The 27,026-nt window shown below is 38.0% G+C and overlaps 1 protein-coding gene across 4 annotated transcripts in view; it reads right to left on the bottom strand.

The window, feature by feature from the left end:
- Positions 1-27,026, bottom strand: part of CTNNA2 (catenin alpha 2) — a 1,068,899-nt gene that overhangs the window by 692,343 nt on the left and 349,530 nt on the right. For all 4 annotated transcript variants that reach the window (XM_058550823.1, XM_058550821.1, XM_058550822.1 and 1 more), the window contains 2 exons: positions 26,906-27,025; positions 23,062-23,328 (listed from right to left, as the gene is read on the bottom strand). In XM_058550823.1, coding sequence (XP_058406806.1) covers positions 23,062-23,328; positions 26,906-27,025 — 387 coding nt within the window. The remainder of the gene's footprint in view (positions 1-23,061; positions 23,329-26,905; position 27,026) is intronic.

The raw sequence follows: 27,026 nt of genomic DNA on the forward strand, positions 1-27,026 counted from the left end.
TCTACTTTATCCTACTTTTAATTTCTCACCGGTTTCCAATTGGTCAGCAGCTATCATAATACACTTTTCTACGAAGAAGGAAAACACAAATATATATTGTTCTGTCTTTGGCTAGGAATTAACCATCTTAAAGCTGAATTTGTACCTACTTGCACTCAAAGAAGTAATTAAGCAAGACTGGCATACCTGGTAAGATCTGGAGCATGAAAGTAATATGTTTAATTACAGTTACATCAGTAGAAAGGCTCTAGCATACACATAACACTAATGGAGTGGTTTTATACCCACAGATTAAGTTGCCAAGATTCCTAATGCACAGCTGAGGAAGCTGAAGCTTTTTTCTTTAGTAGCCAAGAAACTGCTTGTTAAAGACTAGGGGAAAATCTTATTTATTATCTTTAGATTTTCTGACTTTCAACATTAGTTAGACCCTTTAGGGAACTGCTTAGTCATCTCAAATGTATACAGAATTTTCAAAATGCCAAAAAAGACAGTGAAGAAAACAATTTGATAATATAAAGTATAGACTGATTTAATAATTTTTTCCCCAAATCTAACCTTATAAACATGGAAAAAGCAAATGCTAGCGGTATGAGAAAGTCTTGTGGTTTTCTTTGCTGTTTGTGACAATCCTATAAGATAAATGAGTCCTGGATTTTTACTACCTTCATAGTTCAAGGTAGCAACTAAGGAAAATAATAAATTGTGCTGTTCTACCTCATAAAAACCAGACCCTCATCACCTGCTGTCCAACATAACTATTTCAAATCAAACAAGCAGAAGAAAGAATAAATGTCAACATGCCCTTATGTAGTCATTCACTTTCATTTTTTAAAGATCTCAAAAAAGAATCTTAGAGAGGAAGGTAACATTAGTCAAAATCATTCTTCTAAAGGAATATGACATTCTGATATGGAGTAATTAAAGCAAGGAAAAACAGAAAACCTAAATGACACTGCATGTTTAAGCAAGGAAATATGTCTCCTTTAATTATTCTGAGCTTTTCCCAGGAATAGGCAACAATGGGCACATGTCCTCACTTCCTTTCCTCTGCACCTTTATCATCACCCCACTGTCCTATTTACCTCTGTGTATCTAAATTGTGGAGTTTGCCCTGTGCTGGGGTATCACTAATAGGTTTTATGTTTCACTGATACCACAGTCTTTCCTTCTTTCCCTCCATACCTCCGTCTTTCCATCCTCCTGCCTTTCCTTCCCTCTTCCTTTCTTCTGTCTCACAAGTATAAAAATCAAGAGTCCTTCTGTTTCTGGCAACATGAAGAAGGAGTACAAGGCCATGTGGTCTGGAGGTAATGGTGCCTTAGCCTAGGTGGAATTTGAAGATGACTGAGCATGCCAAGAGAAACTCAAGATTTAGTTTAGCTTAGAGCTTCATGCTGCCTTGGCCTTTTAGAAATGGTCTAGGTCACAGAGAGTCCTAGTGGGATCAAGATTTGTTAAGACATTTAATTTTCTTGATTGTATTATTTTCCTGCACTGATACAATCCAAGACAAAACAAACGAACAAGTCCCGGCAATACCTATCGAGGAACTATTCACTGCAGTGTTCTTTAAAAAATGTCTGCTATCCAGTTAAAAATATTTGACTAGTGACCCCTGAGGCAGTCTCTCCCAGTTTCCCATTAAAATGCCTACAGAAGGAGAAAAATAAATGGAACTTCATAGCACTGAAAACTGAGAATGAAAGACATCTACTGAAAATGAGGCATGAGCGTAATTCTGGCTCTGAATGCTTTAAATACTAATTTTAAAGACTGAAGTCTGAGATAAAAGTATAAATCAAGACTATTTGAATAAATTAACCGTAGTGTCTAAATCAAACGCATGTTATTTGTTCTGTTTTAAACACTTATGCTCCCTGTAGTGTATCAATAATTAACACAGATACATTTTCATCTTTTTCATTCTGTGCCAAGCTCTCCCAGTGAGAATCTCTCTATCTTCACATGAAGAGTTTCTCTTGGCCTAATCGGGGTAACATTTGGAATGGAAAATACCAAGGTTATTGAGTTTTAATCATCTATTTTTTATTAAGCTACAGAAAAACTCTAACCTGCATTTTAGATTTACTTTAATTTTAAAATTGCATACTATGTTATTGATTTCTTACTCTTTCTTCTCAGGCGTATACTTAAAGTAATTATACCATTTATCTACTTAAGATATTATTTGTAATTAAACAGTTCAGTTTAATCTGAAATAAATGACAAAGATAATGACTTGATAATTATACAGCACTTTTTATTCTTAGATATTTCATGTTTTTTTAAAAAAGAGAAATCTATCTAAGCCCATGTTAATTAATTTGAGAGGAAAAACTGATATTTAGGAAGACAGAGTTGTTACTCTGGCCCTTGGCCCCATAAGTCATTAAACACAGCCCTGCTCAGAACAAGCCTAACGTGGTGTCTTTGAGGTGAAATTGGTAATTCGGTTATTTATCAAAGATAATGGATAAAAAACTGGGTGAAGAAGTCCAGCTCTGGGATGTTCTTATTGGATGGTGTGATCTAGTGGAAGCTGGTTTCATTTTCCCTAATTGTACCATCTGTGTGTTTCACTGAGCTGCTGTGGGCACTTCATGAGCACAGTACCAGGCTCTGACAGGGATACTAGTTAACAACTAATCACCGTAAAGCAGGGCAAAGGTAATCATTCTTACCTTTACATTATGGATTGATTAGAAAGCAAGTGTCAAAAACTCATTTAATCAAATCTTTAGAGAGTCAAACAAAGAAAACCAGTTTTACTCTTTTGCTGAAAAAGCAGGCATATGATCTCTTAATTCTCCTTAAACTCTCTACATTGTTCGCCATCTTTTTTATTCAGTCTTCATCCTCTTTGATCTCTGTGTGGTACTTAACACAATTTACCATCCACTCCTTAAATTAAGCCTCACCTATACTTAAGGAGACCCTACTTTACTGTGGTTCTCCTTGTACATCTCCGACAGCTCCTTCTCTCATCTCTTCCCCAATTCTTCTTCCTTGATTTACCCAAGTAGCTGGTATATCTCAAGGTCCTGCTCCGTGTTTTCAGAAGTTCTCTCAATACCCTCTTTCTTGAAGAGCTCAACTACTCCCATGTCTTAGCCATCACCTGCTCATGAATGAGAACTGAAGCTCCATGTCCAGTCCTGACCCTCCTGAGGCCCAGGCCTGTATCTACGGCGGCACACTGGACACTGCCAGCTGGATGTCCAATCATCACCTTAAGTATAATATGTGTAAGAATGAACTCTTCATCTTCCTCCAGAGCCTAACACCCTCATTTCTATGAAGGAAAAACAGAAACAGGAGGGAAATGGGAACCTATAATCTCACTTCATTCTCCTAGTGTACTAATGAGAAATTAGAACCCATGAGAAATCCTCACTTCACAAGCAAGGAAGTGTTGCTCACACAGGGGGAGTGGCTTGCTGAAGACTATGCAGTGAAAAACTTGAGGAGTCATTCTGACTCCAAAGCCCATGCGCTCAGCCTGCTTCTCTCAGGCACTTCTGTTGAAAGGTCAAGCAAGCATCCATATAATCTATGACCAGGTATAAAATAGTACAGAGTTGGGCAGCTTGGATTAGAGTCCTGGCTCCAGTTCCTTTTAGCTGTAATTTCTAACTGAGCAGGTTGCTTAAATGGTGAATATTTCAGTTTGCTCATTTGAAAAATAGGAATATTAGCAGTATCTATAGGGTTGCTGAGAAAACTAAATCATACATATAAAGAGCTTAGAATAGTATATGACACATAGAAGTAATAAACATTAACAATTGAGTCCTTTGAACTAGCTATTTTTTATGTAACACTTTATATTTCCAGTGCCACTCCATACTCTACTCCTAATTCAGGCCATTATCACCTCCATTTCCTCCATTATCAAGACTCTAAATTGACCTCCTTTCTTGTACAACTTATTTTTCCCTAATAGATCATTCTTAAAATTCTGCTTAATCATACTACCCCACTAGCCCCAAACCTTCAATGACTCTGCAATTACCTATAATGATCAACCACCTGATAATTTATAGATGTTGCAATTTTATCGGGTGGTTCTCCAATTCTATTTCTATCATCCCTTTTGTAAGATATGTCAATATTCCCAATGGAATTAAGCAATGGGTTGCATTTTTCATCCAACCCTCACAATTGGGATGTCATTTTCAACCAAAGTATAGCCTAAAGAAATATAAGCTCACATCCATTCACTTCATGTTTAAGATCCCTGGCTTTCAAGATTCTCAGTAATCTGACACCAGTCTGTGCATCTCAAACTTCATCTCCCTTCATTCTCTCTTCATGAGCCCCCCGCTTCCAGCTAAAGTGGTCTCTGACTGCCTCACCCCACCCCAGTATGCTTCTTGTGTTATTGTGGTATTAATTCTTCTCTATTGAATATTTCAGTCCCTTTCTGCCTGATGTGTCAGAAGCCCATGTTGATCCTACTCAAGAAAGACTATCTTCAACTCTCTGTGCACACGGCTCTCTCCCTTAGGTCCTAGTATTGAACGCCTTGTCACCTATTACCCAGCTTGGCCCTTGTCCGACATTACCATGCACTGTTAGTGGTGTGTGTGTGTGTGTGAGAGAGAGAGAGAGAGAGATCACCAATTAGGATGCTTTCCTTACACTTTGGTATCTTCTACTGCACCCAGTTGAGTGCTTTGCACATAAGTAGTTGATAAATATATGCTGATTAGCAGATTTAGGATTCGTGAACAAAATGTCCTTTTTCCAACTTTCATCAAAAGGCTTCTGGAGCATGACAGGACACCACAGTGAACCTAGTATTTGCAGATGAATACATGTGGGTGGCCCTTCAGTTAGGTATGCACATTTTGGTCTACACTGGTATTTGATGTGGCTTAGTGAGCTTGAGATTCAGAATTATAGAATCACCTATCAAGATGACAAATGTTAGTTCTGCTCTCAGTGTGAGTCAGACTAGCTGAGGCAGCCAAATCCGCTGGTTGGTGAACCACCACTGTAAAATCCTTGACCCTGATTTATCTAAAAAAGGAACTATTTTAAATTTTCATGCAGTATAAGCTAAGCCAATAGGCATTCTCAATGTGTGCATGTAAGTATAGAGTGTGTATACACGAAGAGGGGGTGTTATTGAAAGCAGCAGTGTCATAGGAATAAAAATTCCACAAACATTTGAAAGTCTCATAAGAAGGTCAGTAAACAATGGCTCATGAGCCAAATTAGGCCTGTTATCCATTTTTGTATGGTTTCCAAGCTAAGAACGACTTTTACATTTTTAAATAGTTGAAAAAACCACGGGCCTACCAACCTGATACATGTCCATTTAAAATTCTCTCCTTCATTACATCCTTAAATAGTAAAAAGGTAAGCAGCCAAGGGAAAAAAAATAAAGATATGACATGAACCAAATAATCCAGCAACTGAAAATTAGTTACTGGTTTATCAATGGTTGAAAATTTTTTAAGTTTAATAATAGGAGAAGCAAACTTCTTATCCCAGCAATTAGTTACACTCTATATCAGTGGTTTGGAATGTTAAATTATCCATTTAAAATGAAAAGTCAATTTATATTTCTCAGAAGCAATTATGACTTAATTGCTGTTACCAACCTAATAAATTACTAGGTGATTTCCACAAACTGGTTATACACTTAAACTTCATGTCTGATAAAAGAATAATTGTATCAATATTCTACAAATATGAAAAGGAAATTGCTTCACTGGCCACAAGGGAAATGCAATACACCTTGAGGTAAACTCATCTATCTCTTTCTGTCTATTTTTAAGCAGGCAAATTAAGATGAGAAAGAAACACTTTGCATCTCATAGGAATAATGTGCAATATGTTAATTGCTTTTCAAGAAACATAGCATGGATTGAAAAATATTGTTTGTGCTTAATGAGGATGTCTTGTTCTCTTTTGAACTCTGGATTCTGATATACATCTGTTGACGATGATTTAAATTATACAGATTCTTTGTAAAGCACTGGAAAATAGACACTTGAAAAAGGTTAACACAACCAAGAAGATAATGGATGCCCATTGGAACATAATAGAATGTTCATGAAGGTATGGAATGTCTATTGTGGAGAAGTTGACATAGCATATGACACAGTCTGGAAGGCTGAGAAGAAGTTATGAGTGGATAAACTAGATAGCCACTAAGATCAAAACAGTGAGAGTATTCATTTATGTTTCCATTTAACAAACATTTTTTTTTATGTCTCTGTGCTAACCATGCAGATAAGAGTATGAGTGAGACCTGGTCTCTGGCCTCCTGGTGCTCACATTTGGGGAGAGACAGAAACTGGAAACATAATAATATGTTTAATATTAATATGCACAAAGTATAATAGTAACATGGCATAGTGGTTTAATTATTGGAAGAATTAGTGAAGGTTTCAAAAGATTAACTACCTAAGTAAGGATGAATATAAATTTATCAGGTAAAGGAAAAAGCAAAGGAAGTTCAGACAGAGGAAATACCATGAGAGGCAACATGTAAATGAAACAGTAATTGTACATCTGAACAATAATAAATCATTAATTATGGCAGAACATAGAATGGAAGGCAAGGAAAGAGAGGATATGAGATGAGAGAGTTAGGGACTACTGAAATGATCTGATGCCATGCTAAGAACTTTAAAGTTTATCCTGAAGACGGAATTTCACGGGTAAATAATGCATAACATCTGATTTGCATTTTGGAAAAGCTCAACTGGCAGACATGATGGAATATAGAGGGAAGAAGTCGGGAGGAGGACAGAGCAACCAATTAGGAAGTTATTACAATGATCCAGGCAAAAAATATGGGCCTGAATAAACCAATGGTCATAAAGATGAAGAGTCAAGAGTTGTAAAAGGAACTGAATTTACAAGATTTCAAGATTAACTGGAGAGGAAAGTGGATATGACTCACTTTTCTGGATTGAATGGCCACATTCAAAAAGGTAGTTCCTTTAGCCAAAACAAGAAATACAAGAAGAAGAAAGGTTAGGCTTCACAGAGGACAAACACTAGATTTAGCCTGAGAACTTTTTTTTTTTTTTGGTGAGGAAGATTAGCCCTGAGTTAACATCTGTTGCCAATCCTCCTCTTTTTTCTGAGGAAGATTGGCCCTGGGCTAACATCTGTGCCCACCTACCTTTACTTTATATGTGGGACTCCTGCCACAGGATAGCTTGATGAGTGGTGCGTAGGTCTGTGCCTGGGATCTGAACCTGCGAACCCTGGGCCGCTGAAGCAGAGCATGCGAACTTAACCGCTACACCACCGGGCCAGCCCCTTGAGAACTTTTTAGATGCTCAGAAGTCACCCAAATTAACATGTCACATATACAGCTGGACACAGGTCTGGAGCTCAGGAGAGAGATTGGGATGAGAGCAACAGATGTGGAATACATGTGACCCAACAAATGAGGCCCTTTAATGAGAATCAAATAGGGTAAAGGATAGAACTCTAGGGAAAAGACATATTTAGGTGGCAGGAAAGAAGAGTAAGCCAAGGAGATGGAGATATAATGGTCAAAGAGGCAAGAAAAAAATAAGGCAAACTAGGGTTATTCATGCAAGTCAAAAGGAATGTGACCTTGAAGGAAGAAGTAGTTTAAGGAAAGAGATGCCTTAGCATGACAAGAGTTACCTGATAAGTTAAACCTACACAAGTGGCAGCTTTCCAAGGCAGGTGGCTTGAGGACTTTTATTTAAGTTCTCCAAAATCCAAGATGAAAGATATACTGATTTAAACCTAAAGGTTAAATCATATAGCAAGGTCAAAGATACATTATTTTATTATTGTTATTACTATTATTATTGTCGACAATTTTGCACTATCAATACATTTTCTCCTTACTTAAATGTAAATAAGTTTCGACAGTAATCATAACCCTTGGTCTAAACTGACTGACTCATTTTGCCTCATCCTGCTGTCCAGCAGATACTGTCACTCATTCATTCTTTCTCCCATTCAACAAATGTTCACAGAGAGCTGACTATGTACCAGGCAGTGTTAGGCACCAGAAGTAAAACTGCTACCACAAAACATATATTTTTTAAATGGGACATGTTTCCAAAGGATATGAATTAAAACACATGAAAAACATGGGCATCTGCTACTTATTTTTACTGTTCATGAAATCTCCACGTGGAAAGTCATGGAATGGAGTTGCTTGAAAGAGAGGAAAAGTCTTGTTACTTTTAAGCATCACTCAGAGCAGGCGTCTGTGTTTAGGGATGAGCTGGGGAAAGTGGAGAGATCCTTTGTATTTCCTTAGCAGCTTCCCATCTCTGGGCCCTACTTAATTAAGCTTTGCACAGCCTTGTCACTTACAGTAAGGAAAGGTTAATGTTCTCAGTTAACTGCTACCAGACTGGAGTAGAACACTCCAGGAGATAAACAGCTATGGCAGAACGACACACATCGTTCCTGATGTAACATCTTGTTACTTTTGCCATCTAAGAAAGTACGGCTTGGTTAGCCTTCTTGCCTAAATAAGTGCTACTGACCTAAGTTTGCAGGACTAATTGTTAGTATGCTCCCCTTGGTCTCTGTTCCTTTAGGTGCTTTCACTTTATATTGCTATGTTCTTTTTGTCACTGATACTCCTTCTTGCTCTACCTTATACCCCCCACCCTCTGCCCTCTCCAACATCCCATTCACTGTACGAATTACTCGCTCAACTCTCCCACCACTTATCTCTATTCTGCACGTGGCAGCCTGTGTAAGGCCTCATTACATGGCTGCAGGTCTAACTGTATGAGTTTAAATCAGGAACGATGTGCGTCGTTCTGCCATAGCTGTTTATCTCCTGGAGTGTTCTACTCCAGTCTGGTAGCAGTTAACTGAGAACATTAACCTTTCCTTACTGTAAGTGACAAGGCTGTGCAAAGCTTAATTAAGTAGGGCCCAGAGATGGGAAGCTGCTAAGGAAATACAAAGGATCTCTCCACTTTCCCCAGCTCATCCCTAAACAGACACCCGCTCTGAGTGATGATTTTAAATTGATTACTCTTTATATAGGAATGTAAACAGTGGTTACTGGGGGATGACTGTTTCATAATATCTAACAATTATTCTCAGATAAAATTAATCTATATACAACTGGTATTTGCATAATTATAAATGTATAATCATAAATAAAAAGCAAAATTGACTTGAAAGGACAAGTCAATTTCAAGATTTAGCCTGAAATCTTGAAAAAGCTAAAGAGAATTAGGGCTAGCCCCGTGGCTTAGTGGTTAAGTGCGCGCGCTCCGCTGCTGGCGGCCCGGGTTCGGATCCCAGGCACGCACTGACACACTGCTTCTCCAGCCATGCTGAGGCCGTGTCCCACATACAGCAACTAGAAAGATGTGCAGCTATGACATAGAACTATCTACTGGGGCTTTGGGGGAAAAAAATAAAGAAATAAAACTAAAAAAAAAAAGAGAATTAGCCTTTTCTAGAGGCAGAATTAGGATTATTGACATTAGCAAAAGAAATAGATGGTAAATCAAAGTTACTGGCAATGATTTGGGAAACAATTTGTTTGCAGGTTTCGAGCCAAAGACTAATACACAACAGTCTATACCTTTTTTCCTAGCATAGTATTCACCAATAATGAACTTTTTATTCACTTTTTCAAGTGTGTGACAATCTGACCACAATGTATTATTTATCTTTGATTGTAAATATCTAAAACCATAGAATTCATTCTGAGGGGTTGGTCAGTATTAACTAAACTTACAATGCAAACTTTGTTAAAGTAACAAATTTTGAAACTTAATACCTTTAACGTTTAACCAAAGAGGAAAATTTAGATCATTTTCCAAAAAGAAAGAAATCAAAGTGAAAAAGATTTTTTTTAGTGGAAAAAGACAATAATTAAAAAGCATCCATTTCTCACCAGCACCATGGCTAACATTTAATTAGCGTTTACATTAGTCACTCTACAAAGTGTTTTTGTATACAATTTCATTAATTCAACAAATCTATGTGGCCACGTTAGACCCACATTACCTCCGGGGAAATGAAAGCTTGCAGACCTGCTCAAGCAGCAGGAAAGCTAAGAGCTAACCAGGACAGTTCCACTGCACAGCCCTCCACATGGACCAAGGGCCTCCTCTGCATCCAGGCCTGTAAACAACAGCTGATCTACTTGTACTGAGTGGGGACACTGGAAGGAAGTTTAAACTTTCTTGTATAAGCAGAGAAGAGAGGACACTTCTGGTTTTTGGAAAAGCGACTTTAGTGGCAGTGTGAGAAAACAGGCTGAAGAAGGGTAGAAGGGTGGAAGGGAAACCACGTAATAGGCCACTGTCAAGATGAGACACGAAAATCTGGCAGAATCAAGTATTCCAAAATATTTATTAACTACCAATCATATGTGAAAACTGATCAAAGGGGGGAGACTGCAATGTAATTTTCTCACCAAGCATTTCCCAGCCATATCATGAAAACAAGACTTGTATTTATGACCATAACAAAACATGGTAAACTCTAACAATCGAGGACAGGTAAGGTGCTCTAGACATTTACTTTGGAAATTTTGGTGTGAGAAGGAACTCTTTTTTTTGTTTTGTTTTGTTTTTAACACTTAGACTTTCCAAAAATAAAACAAGAAATTTCCCCAATGATTTCTTCCCAATAATGTCCTGCAGAGGCAGGAGGTCCACCTGTTAGGATGCTGGGATGGGGACTTTTGATCTTATGGTAAATGAACTGGATGGCCTCAAATATCTTTACCTGCTTAGAAGTTGTATGGAGCTACGAGGAAAAAAAATCTTAGTTATAAATTAGTTTCAGAAATGAATGGATTATGCAGGTCTCTGTCTCTCTCTCTTCACCAATGACAAATACATAGTGCCCTATCATTAAAATGTCATGAGTTCTCTTTGTTTACGCTGATCTAATTTTGACATTTTAAATAATGTTTCTTAAATCAAAGCTTATAAAATACTTAAAAGAAAATATTCAATATTATACCATGATCCAAAAGGAACAAACAACTCTATTTTGTGTGTGTGTTTTTAACACTAAAATTGAGAATATGTGGGCATGGATTAGTCGAATTTAGGTAAGTGGTTACTCTATTTAACCTTCTAGTTGCAAGGACACAATGTTTCATGGTCATCACTACATCAAGTCAACATTTGGGGAGATTTTGTTGTACCTACAGCCCTCCATTAAATTAATAATTCTTTGAACAAGGCAAAACCAGCAAATTCATAGGTGCTCTGGTGTCAACCCTTTTATAAACCTGTAATTCTTTTTTTTCCTCCCTAAAGCCCCAGTACATAGTTGGATATCCTAGTTGTACATCCTTCTAGTTGCTCTACGTGGGACGCCGCCTCAGCACGGCTTGATGAGCAGTAAGTAGGTCTGTGCCCAGGATCCAAACTGGCGAAGCTCAGGCCTTGGAAGCAGAGTGCAGGAACTTAACTGCTGCACCACTGGGCAGGCCCCTAAATATTTAATTCTTAATGGAAATAATTAGAGAAAGAGTCTCAGTTGTTTGTGATGTATATATGTGTATATGTAAAATAAAGTTGATTTTACCCATTTAAAAATAGTTAAGGAGTTTGTGTGCCTGAGAGAAAGAAAACAAATGACACAGCAAATGGGGTAAAATATTAACAATTGGTGAATCTAGGTACAGAACATGTTGGTGTTCTTTAATTATTTTTATATTTGCAACATATCTGTAAACAGTTTTAAATTTTTTCAAGTAAAATATTTTTAAAAATATTAGTGAAAGAAAGTTTGGGAAATGAGAAGTATGGGGGAAAAATATGCATAGTTACCAGATCCCAAAGAAAAAATATAAATATCTGATACATGTAGATATAGATATATATTCAGTTATGTTAAGTTTTGTTGGGTATTTTCACTACAAATTTGTTTTTTTCATATTTATTTCCTGCAGGACAAGTAATTTCTTAGGTGCTAGAATATTACTATTAAGTCTGCCTTTACCTTGTGTCACTTTAGGTGTATTTTGCTGCTCCATATTTAAAAGTGATTCTGGTATGTAGGCTTGAGAGAATCTGGAAATAAAACAGCACGCGTCCACAGGCCAAAGGGCTACCACACTCAGACCATTGGTGATAGATCAAGTATAATATCTTTTCCACCCTAAGAGATCTTCTCCTTCTTCAGATCTCCACAAATGTCACCTTTCTTCAAATCCATGACAGGACTTTGCAAAAAAGAATTGTTCTGTGGCAAACTTTTTTTCTGGTTGGCGATGTTTCTGTGCTTAAATACTGTGCCAAATGCAAGACTAGTTTGTAAAAATGTAGGATTTAAAAATCTTTGGATCATCCATTCAAACCAATTAGTGCAAATATTCTTCACAGTAATACTTGTTTTCAGGTCAAGAAGATTCTTTACTTCTGTGCAAATCTGGTGAGTTTTGCTAGTGTAGGAAACTATCTTAGGGCTCGCTGCAGTCAGTTCAAACCTCTTCAACCAGTTCAAACCAATTGAAACCTATGAATTCATTTGGACCCCCAAGTAATAGGCATAAGCATCTCCTGGAAGAAATGAAGCTGTAAAATGTGTTTAGGAGAACAAAAGAAAAACAATTACTAGAAGGAAAGATCTAAGCTTTTTTATATAGAAAAATTATGTACATGTATTATATATAATATGTGATTATGAAAGCTTATTTTTAAATTTTTTAAACAAATGCCAAAACTGAGAGAAGAAAGGAAAAGAAAATAACACTAAGATGATCACCAGTGTAGCCCTCAGCGATCAGAATAAGCTTAAGAAGCGTGATTAACGTTATAGAAGATGACAGTAAGACATTTTCAAACAGACAGGTGCACATATATTTTTCCGGTCCTTTCAGAAGATCGCCTAAAGCAGACCCAGGAAACAAGCAGTGCCAGCTCTGGAATTTCTTCATAGGACAGTTTCAGGGAGGGAAACTAGTAGGAAGTAAGACAGGACCTGTCTTGAAGCTGCATTTGCACAGCAAGCATATGCTTTTCCTTAGACTGCACGTTTATTTGGGGTATCTTCAGGGAGTTGATAGAGACTGAGAGGATAACACCTCCTACACAATTCTTTCAAATTTTAAGACTTGTATTCTTATCTTAGCTATGAGAATAATTATTTGTGTGACTTTGAGCAAAATGTTTGGTCTCTTTGGAAATCATTTTTTGCATTTATAAATTGGGTTATATGGACTAGACAGTCACAGGGGACTTGTAGTGCTGGTAATCTTTGATTTTCTAAATCATCCAGGTACTAGAAATTCCCTTTGACTTGTAAGTGTAAGTTCTAGTCTAGGAAATATGGATCCGTCCTCAATCTAGAACATGGGGAAATCCTGTTCCTCATCACAACTGAGCAGTTTAATCCTTGAAGTTTTCAAGAGAATATTAACGAGAGAAAAGCTGAGCATCAATCAAATGTAGGATTTAACAATGTCTTTCACATTGTTTTATTGTTCCTTATTTTTTTGTATTAGACTCAAGTGTCATGTCTTGCTAATTAACTGTGCTGAAAATATATCACTTGGGTAGAACATGTTGTTAAAAAAAAAAATGATAAATTCCTTTACATTGTGGTTCCTGGATTGAGCAGGAACACCAAACTATTCCATCATCCTTTATCCCTACCTCTTTCTGTCAGTCGCTCCTCTTCCTTCCAGGTGTTCTAGGAGGAAATTCAGAGACCACCAAACCTGAAGAAACCTAAAGGTGGCTTTTACTGCATCAGAAGCTGGTAAAGCAATGAGAATTCCCAAATAAGCACAAGGGAGACACTTAAACCATTAGTGTTAGCACTGGACTCATGAGTTTTCACTTTAAGAATCATCCTTAGGCCAAGTGGTAATTTAATCTCTCCTTGGAATTTTCCACTGTGACATGGAAATGTTGACCTCTCAAGATTGCTTATGCTTTGGCCAGAACTTCTTTGGAAGATGTTGTGCATTAGGGTGTGGATATGGCCAAGGTAGAGCAAATGGCATTATTGTCTCTGTAGCGGCTGTCAGTGACATTAACAAGTTTTCAATCAGGTACTGTTCTAAGGCTTTCCTAGGGAATAGCTTCAACACTGACTTGGATGAGAGATGTCTGGCTGGGACACTTCTGTTAAGAGAGGTGGGAGAAAACGATAACCAGCACGTATGAGTGACTACCAAGGATTAGGCACCTATGAATGTTCATCCCATAAATCATGATCACAACCTTGAGGAGTCAACATTCTTACCCCATTTTACAGATGAAGAAACAGAGGTAAAGAGGGAAGAGTTGTGTGGTTGGATTCAAACACAAGCTTGTTTTTCTTGCCCTACGCTGTGCTGTCCCACTGGCCACTAGCATGACCCGTGTAACCAGGAGGACCAGCATGGGACTCAGTTAAGCCCTCAGTTATGCCAACTGCCTGCCAACTGCCACAAATGCATCTGTGGGTAACCTTTCCCTATAGTCTTAGCTCAATGAATGTAAGTAATCAGAACAAAACAGGGTACCAGAGAACATTTGGGGAATGAACGATGGAACTCAATAGGTTATAGTAAAGTTTCCAGAATCTGCTGCTGGGGAAGAATTTTGGGAAGTATGTTAACGAGTTTGGTTGATGAGAAATCCAAATGAGTGTTTTTAGAAGTAGGGCAGGAATTGCTTGTGTGCGTGTGCGTGTGTATTCGTATGTATGTGTATTTATTTCATCATGGAATCAAACAATCTTATAAATGAGTACCAAGTACATCCCTAGTACAATACCATAGGAAGCAGACAAGAAGGGGAAGGTATAATCCTGGAGCTAAGACGAGCATTTCTAACATAAGAAATCATGAAAGAAAATAACACTAAGGAGGTAAACATTTTAAATAAATCACAGTTTTCACCAGTAAATAGCTCACTAGATGAAAGAACTAGCTTGGTTCCCAAATTTTAAAGTATGACTAATAAACAAATGATAATCAAAATGATATTTGCTATCACACGTTTAGACAATTTAGAATATGATAATCATTGACATCAGTATTCAATGTTATATTTAGTACTATTTGAAATAAAGGTGAAGTCATATCCACAGAATCTGTCAATATTCTAAGAAGAGAAAATTATTCTCATTGGGAAAAATATAGATTCTTACATTTTCTGTTGCAAAATAAAACAAGATCAGAAACATAATAATTTTGATTAAAGATGATAGGGAGGCAAACAAACAAGGGTTTGAATTGCAATGTTCAAAAATAATATTTCAAATCTCATTCTGTTATTTGCTGAATGATTTTTGTAGCTCCATATTTACTGACTGAAATGTAGAAGAGAAGATAAAATTGTATTCAGATATTTCCTTGGAGCAATTATAAAAAATAAACATGATAGAAAAGCAAATGATACTATCAGAAAATACACCTAGGTTTATAGCACCTTACAAAGCTAAAGCTGTTTGAAGCCAAGAAGCTATGAGAGGTGTCAATATCCCAGAATAAGATTTCTTGACAATAAATGATGATATTGGATAAATGGGTCCTGGAAGGGACGTGGTATAGCTCAGGAAGCAGAGAAGAATTATTGTCCCAGATGCTGGCTGACCTGGTCCCTCAACTCTCCAGCCTGCCTTGCTCTTCTCTTCCTATAAACTCATCTGCATCCAAATTCACCACCTTCCCAGGGTTATAAACTTTGTTCCAAAAAAGGATTAATGCAACCTCCACTGAATAACATTAATGTACAAAAGGGTGCCATAAGCAGCTTAAAAGTTCTCTGAAGGCAGACTAGACCCTGTCCATATTTTCATTCCCTAGGTTTGGGCCCATAGTACGTACTTAAGTTGTGCTATGTTTACAGGTATACACGAGCCCACTGGAGTGTTTCTTAATGTTCCATTTCGCCACCAGATGTCAGTGTATGATAAAGAATGCTATAACACCAGTGCTTGTTTCTAGCTAAAAAGGATTAAAAGGCAATTTTGATGAGTTGAATTTGCCAGAGGGGAAAAGAGCAGGAAAATTCAGATGACAGCCCACTGGGAGAAGATATGGTGAAGAGCAGAGAGTCTCTGGGCCCCACTAACCCACAGTTGTTGACATTACATCCTACCAGATGGGAAAACCTGTCTCCAGTTTTTAAAAAAGTGCATCTAAAAGTTTGTTGTTATTGTTTTTAAGAAGTTAAGTAAAATGAGTATACTAAACACATACTAATAGGAGATCAATTAAATATAAATAGCTTAAGCTAAACTATAAAAATCCTAGATGTTGCAGAATTTGGATTAAGAATGTTCCAAATATGTATCTGCATAAATTACTAGGCATTTAATAATCATACTGGTGGGTATGTAAGTGAATTAAGAGCCAGAAAAAACGTACTTGAGACAGTCAAAATCTTTCCCCCTAATCCCTCTCGCTGCCCTGCTGCTTCGTCCTTTCAAATCCATTTTCCACCCTGCAGCCAGAGGGATCTTTAAAAACAGAAATCTGATCATGCATTCCCCTGCTTACCAGCAACTTACTAATGCCTTCAGGTTGAAGCCCAGCCCCTTGTAAGGCCTACAAGGCTACAGGATCTGCCTCCAATTCATGCACTTAGCCTGATTTCTCCTCAGCCCCCAGGCTCCAGAACGGAAGAAGTTATGAGCTCTCTACCCACCAGGCTTCTACATGCAGTGTAGCTCTTTATGCCTCATTCACACTTCATCATGTTTATTCCTACTCACGCACCACCTCCTCCAAGAATTCTTCTGTGATTTCACCCTCCCTAATCTCACCCACCTACACACACACAGTAGGTTAGGTGCATATGTAAGTGCATGCCACGGCTTTGCAAGTGTTTACTATTGCATTTACTATTACTGTGCAAGGTGTTTACTATTTCTCCTTTACACCTTGCACTGCATTCTTAAATCTCATCTGGCACATTGTAAGCTCTCAGTGAACGATCTTGTCCATCCTGTGGTTATTCCAAGGCCTAGAGATGTTATCTCAGGAACGGAAGGTCACACATAGTTATCTGCAGAGCAGGGAGTAGGGTCCAGATGCCTGAATCCAAGTCCTGAGCTCTTCTCAATGTCCTGGGCTACTTCCAAAGGCCTTTAAATAGGAACCACTTCATAGGAATATAGAGGAGATCATTATTAAGGAGTACTAATAAAAGTATTAAAGAAAAACAGACATAACTGGACAGACATTAAGCCTTCAAACATGTCGGCATGAACTCAGGCAGAAAATTGCTAAGTTTACCTGCTCTATCTTTTTAGTACCTGAATTAGGAATCTGAGACTGCTTTCCAAAAGGTAAATGGTTCTGCTTACTGGTTTTCACTTTTATGCATGTGGCCTCCACCTCGCTATTGCTTTAGAATCCTAGCTATATCTTGCATTGCCCCCATCAGTGTGTTTACAGTATTTTGATAGGGCCCTCTCCTCTCCTCTCTCCATTCTCATTCTAATGTAATATATAAAAAACTTACAGTCCATCTTTATAACCTAATATGGGGGTTCCCAGATGTCTGCAGTCAGAATGACTTTAAGGAATGTCAACAAAGGAGATGAGGCCTGGGGTAAGACTCTCTGATAAATAACTATGTTAGTTTCTACAGCAAAAGGCAGCATAAGAACTGGGAAGGGACTAAACAAGATGATCTGTGAAAATTTACTTTTCCAAGGAGGCACTCCTTCTTGCCTGATGTTGTAGAGTACCTGTCAATAAAACCCTCTCAGAATCCCTGAGCCAGCCGGAACTCTGGTTCGTGGCTCCTTCAGGGACCAGAGCTTCCACAGGAGCATCTATCTGGGCCTAGTAGAAAAAATTATCTCACTATTCATAAAGCATAGGAGCGATATTTGGAGTAGGGGGTCAACAGGAAAACTCGACTTCTTCAGACTCCTTCCGTGTAGATCTCTAAAGTCATGTATTTGGGCCTCTGACCTAAGTTACCCATATAGCATTCCAGCTCTCCACTGGAGCTTTATTCCAACCCTGGATCCCAAACCCTAGTCCAACGTTGTTTACTACTCTCAGGTGTCCAGAAGCCTCTTCTCTATGTCTCAGAAATAGGCTGGGGTCCTGCTGTGAAATGACTGCTGCCACCTGAACTCATGCTGCTAAGCCTCCTTCTTTGGATTAGAGCTCCTAGAACACCTGTGTATGCCTGAGAAGAGCACAGAGTTGGAATAACCTTGGGGCAGTGACCGCTGGAGCCTGGAGATGCTCCCCAGGGAACAATTCTGTCATCATTGCAGTTAGCCCGAGTCCCCTAACCTTGTCAGATAGAGTCTCGCTATGCCCATTGGCCTGTGACGTGGACGTGCTATCATCCTATGCTCACGTTCCAACGTTTTCATCCACTGAAGACCAGATCAGTAAGAGAATTACAATTAGATCAAGAAAAGAAAACATATTTAAAGAAAAGAGGGAGAAAAAAGGAAGAAAACCTAAGGAGAGGGAGGGGATATTCAAAATTAGGTAGAAATAGGAAGGGAAATTTATGTGGAGTTGGTATGCCACAGTGACATTTCAGCTCAATGTGGTTGAGATTAGATTGTGCTACTTCTCAAGTACAGATATTTAAATCCTGCAAGTTAGAAGTTATACAAAAAGAAAGCACGGTTAATACTATTAAATGCACCCTCCTTCCAAAGTTGAAGCAGTTGGGAAGTAGATCATACAAGCACATGGATTTCCTGAGTGAGGAGGCGCTAGGGACTCTCAGACACAGTGTCACAGAGGAGGGGCAGGAGTGGAGGCTGGATGAGGAGGCTGAAAGAAGTAAGAGCACGTCAGCAGCCAAACAATGGAAGCAGGGACTAGACTCCACTTCTCAAAGAGCTCTGTAAGGAAAAGAAGAGGGAAATACGAGAACATGGTAAATATGGTAGCCTAAGGCTTTATTTTATTTTATCATTAGGTTGTAGAATAGAACTACATTTTTCTGTAGGCTGAGGGGATGGAACAAGTGGAGAAGAAGAACCTGAATGTACAAGAAAAAGAGAATTACTCATCAAGCAAATTCCCAGGGCAAGTGGGAAAAGAAGGAAGCAAAGTCACAAGCAGAAAGCTTAAAGTGAGAGGAATTTGAGATAATGTTTACTGTCTGATTTAAAAGAAAACAATTTTTAAAGGGAAATAGCTATCAGTGATAAAAATAGTGTCAAGAATGGTGTTAATTTGGGGCCGGCCCTGTGGCTTAGCAGTTAAGCGTGCGTGCTCTGTTACTGGCGGCCTGGGTTTGGATCCCGGGCGCGCACCGACGCACCGCTTGTCCGGCCATGCTGAGGCCGCGTCCCACATACAGCAACTAAAAGGATGTGCAACTATGACATACAACTATTTACTGGGGCTTGGGGGAAAAGAATGGAGAAGGATTGGCAATAGATGTTAGCTCAGAGCCGGTCTTCCTCAGCAGAAAGAGGAGGATTAGCATGGATGTTAGCTCAGGGCCGATCTTCCTCAAAAAAAAAAGAATGGTGTTAATTTCAATTTTTCCAAAGTATCTTCATCTACAAAAGAAGCTTCAAAAAGCAAGATATAATACACTCTTCTCTTTAATAAAATAAAGAAATTCAATAGGAATAACTTTTAATTTTCCTCTCTCCCACTCTTAAAAGTTTTCTGGCAGTCATAACTGACATGATAATATGATTTACTTGCGAGCACTCATTACATTTTTAAAAATTTTTTTCAGTCTTCCTTAGTAGATAGTTTCACTAGATAAAATTAACCACCTCAAGCTACCACATTTTAAACAGAGGCTGATTTTTCCCTTGATTAGCAATCATTTTACTTTTTGCTGTTGTATCATTAGAGACTCTCTTGATGGTTTCAAGTTGTTAAAATACTGGGGTTTTTTCTTCATTCCTTTGCTTCATAAATCACTACATCAACTCTTGATGTAGGCAGAATAATAGTGCCAGAAAACAGGTCACAGAGATTGAGCCCCAATTATAACTACCCAGATAGAAATCAATCCTATAATTTTAGAAAAATGAATGTAAAAATACTAATTTTTACTTCGTTCTTAATTAACTATCAAACTCTAAGCCACTTCTGTATCCTACCTCCCATAGAACTGGGTGTGACACACTGATGACTTTTAATACGAAGTGTGCTTCAAATTCAACAACAGGGCATGCCAGCTATGCTGATCATGAAAATATATTTTGTATTTCTATGGTTCCTTTCATTTTGGGATCTCAAAGATACTTTAAATCTCCATTACATTGGCAAGCCATTAAACCAAGCATCAGGAAGGATATTGCCAGAAAAGCAAATCACAGGAAGTTTGAGTGAGTTTCCCACCCAATGTAATATCAATTTCTTTAATATCTGAGGATAGCATTTAGCATTCAAGACAGGTACCTGTGAATTCTAAATGAATTTCAAGTCAATTTGCTTGGGAAATAAAAAAATACCAAAGTATTCATTATGCAACTGTAGAACAGAAACGTATAATTCTGTTACAAAGTGAAGAGAAATGGAACATTATTTTTCAGTGAGAGAATTTCAAATATCATTAAGAACTGTCTAGGTTTGCTGGTGTCAGAAATGATGGAAAATCTACAACTGGTTAATTACCTTATATGTTGTACTATTCAATAATATTTTACTAGCATTACTACTTTTGAGAAAATATTGAAATTAATTGCATTCACTACATAATAATTTTTAGGGAACCAAACCAAATGGAATTATTATCCATGAATTGCCAATTTAGATAGTTCCACATGTTGATTTTTGTCAACCTCTGAGAAATAAAATTTTAAACATTAGATAATGCGTTACGCAATTTACATAGCTCGAGAACCAGGATACAATTAGTAATAAAATATTACTTGGTTAAAATACTTAGCTAATAAAATGTGTAATTACTTAGTTAACATATAATATACTTAGTTAATATGATAAGTAATAAAAATTACTTAGTTAATATATAATATATAAAGTTAATATAATTAGTATATTACTTAATATACTATGTTTTATAAAAAATGACTTTGATAGTTATATTCATGTGTTAACCTCCTAAGCCTTTTGTGTCCAGCACGAGAAGATATCACTATAGTAAAAGAAAACAGTTGACAGTTTAACATATGGCAAAATGCTTTCCTAATAGATTTTCCCCACATGGCCTTAAGTTTTATTTTGTAAATCCAAAGCCATCTGTAATACTCCAAAGATGCCTCAATTGTTAAATTCATTTCAGGTAAAAGCTCCTTTTAATGAAGATGGTCTGGAACCTAAGAGAAGGGGAAGCCAGGGTCCTCACACTCTTGGGCAGAAGGTGGCAGAAGCTGAAGGGTCTGTACTATCCTTCAAGAGAGTTCTCTGCAAGCTACACTTCTATTCCCTTACCATCTCTTCACTTAGGTTTTATTGTTTACTTTTTGATTATAAAATAAATTATGCTTATAAAAATGCAATTGTGTCAAAATCTGACTAAATAATCCACCCACTCAACTTATTTTGAAAAGCAGCATTTCATAAAATAATTTTGCAGTTAGGATTGTGATTTTCTATTCTGTTTAACGGATGAGGTATTTTTTGTTCTAATGCACACTTTAAAAATTAATGCAGCATTATAATGTTTTAATATCTGAATGATGACCTGCTCAATTTTGTTTCCTCACCCATTTTTATTCCAGAAAAAAAAACTTTATCATCACTCTGTCAAGTTCCAAAAGAACTCTCCTAGAATTTTTATTGGGATTGTCTGAATATTATAAAAATTGATAGGGTTAATAATTTTCCTACTTGGGATCATGACATTATTTACAAAAAAGTAAAACTTGTCCCTCAGTAAAGCAATTAATTTTCTTTTCTAGGTCCTCCACATCTAAATCAGGATTATTTCTAACATATGAAAGGAAATTAAGTTAAATAATAAAATAAAGCCAACAAATTATTTTTATCGTTTAGTTTGTGAACAGGCTCTCTTTCCTTACAAAAAATCTTAAGAAATAGTATATGGTCTAAGTTCAATATATATATTTCTTGATTAACTGAAAAAAGTAAGGGAAAGAGGAGAGACCCCTGTGGAAACTGCAAAGAGTTATTGGAGTAGGAAGTGCTATTATAATTATTCCTCCATTATATCATCCATCTCCATGCCTTTAACAATCATTTGCTCCTGATCCTCTTTTCTAGCAGCCAGCCATCATCTCCTGCCAAAAATTCATGTCAACATATCCAAAAGCAAGCTCATCACCTTTCTCCACAGCTCATAAGTAACCGATTTTCTCCTATGAATTCCTGTAACACTGTGTTTTATCACTTGAAACGTGTTTAGTACATTCTACTTCCCTCATTTCCCCTATGGGAAAATGTAACCCATGAAACTAGATATTGATTATTTACAAATCTTTGTAGCTCTCACAACACGTGTAGGCTCTCATTGAACCTAGGATGAACTCAACTGAATTCCAGCCTCTCACAGGTGGGCCCATGTCCTGACCCAGGGGAGGGGAGGGTTGTCATCCTGGGGTGCTAATGACATGTGTCCCTCTCACTCACTCTGATGCCTTGAATATGCCCAAGTGCAGTGAGCCATCCTCCTCCTGCTTCCTTCATTGGGACACAGCCAAGAAACAGTGGGTGCAGAATGTGGGTCATTCATGGGACTAGCAGAGGCACTACCCAGAGGGACCAATGAAAGGAAGACCCAGATCTCATGTGGAATCAGAGAGTAAACAGAATTTGTTTGCCACTGATTTAAAATGAAGACATTGAGGGCAGTTCTTCACCCAGGCACAACATAGACCCAATCTACACCTAAGCTGCCCACGACATTTGTCCCTTTAATAATAAAGATGATCATCCAAATGATGAACTGTCCCTAAAATAGCCCATGGGGTAGGAAGTTAATGGTGTACAGGCTTCTACTTACATCGGATCAGGCCCTCTTAAACATAATTGTTAGTTCCTTTAAAGATAAGTAAACTAGGTTCTGCCAATATGTTGGATTCCTAATAACAGAAGCACATTATGCAGTTTATCTTACTATCAAAAGCCTCCAAGGAGCGTAAATCATTGTATACTATCTTGGTGGCCCTCCATCCCCAATACATTTTTTTCAATGAAAGCGTACACCCCTCTGTGTACATCACCTGGATGCTTACATCAAACTCATTCAGAGCCGCAGCCAGCTCGCCGATGCCTGTGTGGCCTTTGGCTTCATCAGTGGGCGAGGTAGCTTGAGCAGCATTGGAGATGCCAGCAATGGCCTCCTGGACTTGTTTGAACACATAATCTCGGTTGGCTCTTGTGGCGGCAACATCCGGGTGGCGGAGAAACGCTTGGGAGGCTGTGTACAGCATTGTGGCGTTCTTCTTCAGAGCCCCTCGGGCAGCTGCCATCTCATCCCGACAGTGAGGGTCCTTCAGCTCCTGCGTGTGTGAAACACGAAACCTGTCACATCCATGTTTGCCATGGAAGCATCTGTAACAGAACTTAGAGTCACAGACTGTTAGAACCACACTGAATTTTAGAAACCATCTACTCTCCCTGGTGCTCTCTCTAGCCCCAGGACTTTGCATATACTGTTCTTTGTGAAATATCTGAGCATCCCTCCTTTACTCTATCCTTTCACCTGGCATGACCTGTCCTGTGAGAACCCACTTTCCATTCAACTCTCTAAGCTATGTCCCCTTCTCTCTGCTCCCACAGACCCTATTCTCTCCTATCACTAACCGTTATCATACTATATTGTATTTACTTATTTAAGTACACCTTTCCCTCTTATACTGTATGTCCAGTGAGAGCAGGGAGCACTGCCAATCTTGTTCAGTAGCTCTTTGGTCATTAGCATGGTGTCTGGTCCATAAAAGGCATTCAATAAATATTGCCGAAAGAATACAAAAACTGAGCCATCAATAAGGTACATGGCAGGCATGGATCAGCGTTAGTTATCAGCAGATGGAAAACCCAAACTTCAGTCTTCTGATACTCTGCTTACCTCCATTTTCAATTACAATTACAAACACAGGAAATCAAACTCTTCTGATTTTTGCTCAGTGCATTACTGCCACCTCATTATCACTTTCAGAATAGGGTTCATTTTTTTAAAAACTACTTTTAATGGCAGCTCAATCACTGAGTTTAGGAAATAAAACATAACAGGTCAAAGATTACTTGCTTTCCTAGTTTTGGATGTCAAAAATAATACCCCTGGTGAGTATCTGTATTTTCAGCTGTAAAGAGCAGTGTTAAGAAAATGTTCATATCATTTTCAGAAATGTTAAAGGCAGTGCTGCCCTCTAAGAGCCATGTAGGACTGCCAGCTGAGAATCTCTGAGAGAATATTTTTCTAGCTTCACAGCATCATTAAAAAGTATTTGAACAACTGAGGCTTTATTCCTATTTGCTCATTTGGTACATGATAGATGGATGACCTGGCAACAGTGAATTACATCTCTTTTGTGGGCCAAAATAGCTCTGAGACCAGCACATTATATTTGATATCAAGGATTGTCAAGACAAATTGACAATAAATCATAAACGACTGAACCATCTATCCTCCTTTGCTTAAGTACTAACAGATTTAAGCCAGGTAACATAATTTCTAAATTGGGATTATTTATTTTTAGCCCTAAAGATGAACACGTAACAAACACACGAGTGTATTCTCTATGCTGGGCAATAACCTGGGAAGTGCAATTAACAGGTTTTCCCCACCAGTCATGAAGGGCCTTATTAATCTCCAGAACACCTGGTCCAGAAATTCCATATTCCATTCTGGGGTATCTATACTAAAAAAAAAAAAAAAAAATCATCTAAATATCTAAGTGAGAGATGGAGGGTGGGAAAGTCTCTCCATAAAAATATTTGAGAAAATATTCTTTAATCACATGAAAAAAACTTGAAACAATCTAAATGTTGAATTATGAAGAATTGGTTAAGTAAACTACTGAAGCATTTGTTTAATGGACTATTTATGTGAATATTAAAATTCATTTCCACAAAAGTAATAACACGGATAATATTTACAAAACAAATAAAAGAGCAGATAATATGCATACTTTTATGCATAGTATAATTGTAAATACATTAAACTACGAAGATATATACCGAAAGGCAATATACCAAAATATCAAGCACCATTTTTTTGTGGGTAGTAGGGTGTTAATGTGGCTTTTTTCCTTCTTTCTATTCTACTTCTTTTTCTAAACTTTCTTGAAAGAGTCTGAACTAGCAATCAATTTTAAACAAAATATTAATGAAATAAAAATAAATTATATTTATGGGTCTCATATAAATATTTCATATATTCCCAGGGATTTTAATACGAGCTACATGCTGATGACTTCGTGTTTCGATCTCCAACCTATCACTTTCTTCTATTGGACATTTCTACATGGATATCTTATAAGCATCTCAAAATCAATGTATCTAAATATGAAATATGAAATATTGATTTCTAACCCTAACTGGCCTCTTTCCAGTATTCCCCACCTCAGTTAAGTTCACCACCATCCACTCACTTGCTCATACCAGAACCTTAAAAGTGAACTGGTTGCTGTCACTTTCTAACCTCACACACCCAATTCATCAGCACGTCCTGAGTGTGCTATTCTCTAAATAGCCTTTGACTCCCTATACTTTTCTCCATTTCCACTGTTTCCACACTAATTGAGACCACCACCATCTCTCCTCTTCTGTTCCACTCCCTTTTTTGCAATGTAAATAGAATAATATTAAAATGCAAATCTGAGACATTGATAAGGAACTTTGGACTATTCAAATACTACCCATTCACTTTCAATAAAATGCAAACACTTTGCAAGACTCAGAATGTCCCAGCCCCTACCTTTCTTCCCAGCCTCCCCATTGGTTCACTGAGATCTAGATTCAATGTTGTTGTTGTTGTTGTTGTTTCCAGTTGTTTAAACAAGGTAAGTGGCTTTTGGTCTCACACCTGTGCTTCAGAGTAACTTGGCTCTGACTCATATTACATACAAGATTTCACTTGAACAATGAATTGTGCTGATAGCAAAATACTTAAACTAAACTAAAATCGTGTGTGTGTGCCTGTCACACAAAGGGATATTGGAAGCTCTTTAGGGGAAGGGATTAGATCTTGGTCAAGTTTGTAATATCAGCATCACTTCAGCCTGGAACAGATGAACACTCAACAAATGTTTGTTGACTGGAACCTTCCTGTTGGTCATAGAGAATCACAGAAAAAGTCAGTAGGAATTGTTGAAGAATTCTGGGAGCAGTCCAGAGGATGGGTGAAAAGGATTTTAACTGACTCCTCCACATTTGGAGATGTTTTTCTCGGGAAAAAGAATAAGAACACACTCTTTGGAAACAAAATTCTAATGGTACCTAACAAACAAACAGAGCTGGCTAACACTGAAGGGGCTGTCTCCAGACAAAGGGGAGGCAGGAAGATCCCAGGTCAGCCACCTTCATCAAAGTGCCTCACATGCACCTGTGCTCTCCCTCCCCACCTCCATTTCTCTTTTTTCTGCCTTTCTTCTAAATTTCTTTGAAGTGTCTTCCTCTCTTTCATAAAAGTTTCACTCTACATGCTGCACATCTTAGGTTTGCATATGCATGGTGATGTCCACAGGGTTAGGAGATAAAAAGCAAGGGCAAAGGGAGGTGCTCAGAGACTGACCACAGCACCACACCACAGCTTGATATTTTTTATTTGACTCGGGAGCTTCTCCTACAGTGGACAAAAGGTTAGTGTGGTGGGGCTGCCAGGGTGGTTCCCACCACTGAAGCAGGTGGCCTGTGACCTACTCTAAGTATGCAGGGGTCAGAGAGTACCCTGGGGCCCACAGTGGTATCAGACCTGGCCCACGTAGGAAGCAGCCTTTGTGATCACAGGTTCTTAGGGTATTTGATAATTTGATAGCCAGCAGATGTAGCTGATCCATTGTTCAAGCCTACAAAGCTACAAGCTTCCTTAAATGCATTCATTTCCTCCCCTACCATTTCCAAAATCTTTCCCACCTGTTGCCTTCTTGCAGCTACATAGTTAAGTTTCACCATTTCTTTCCCAAATTCTTTAAAGCGATTTGCAAGGTCTTGCTCATTTGTAGCATTTTTGACAGCTTCCAGGGCCTCCTCCACC

This window comes from Diceros bicornis, chromosome 12, assembly GCF_020826845.1.
Source record: "Diceros bicornis minor isolate mBicDic1 chromosome 12, mDicBic1.mat.cur, whole genome shotgun sequence".
Classification (NCBI taxonomy): domain Eukaryota; kingdom Metazoa; phylum Chordata; class Mammalia; order Perissodactyla; family Rhinocerotidae; genus Diceros; species Diceros bicornis.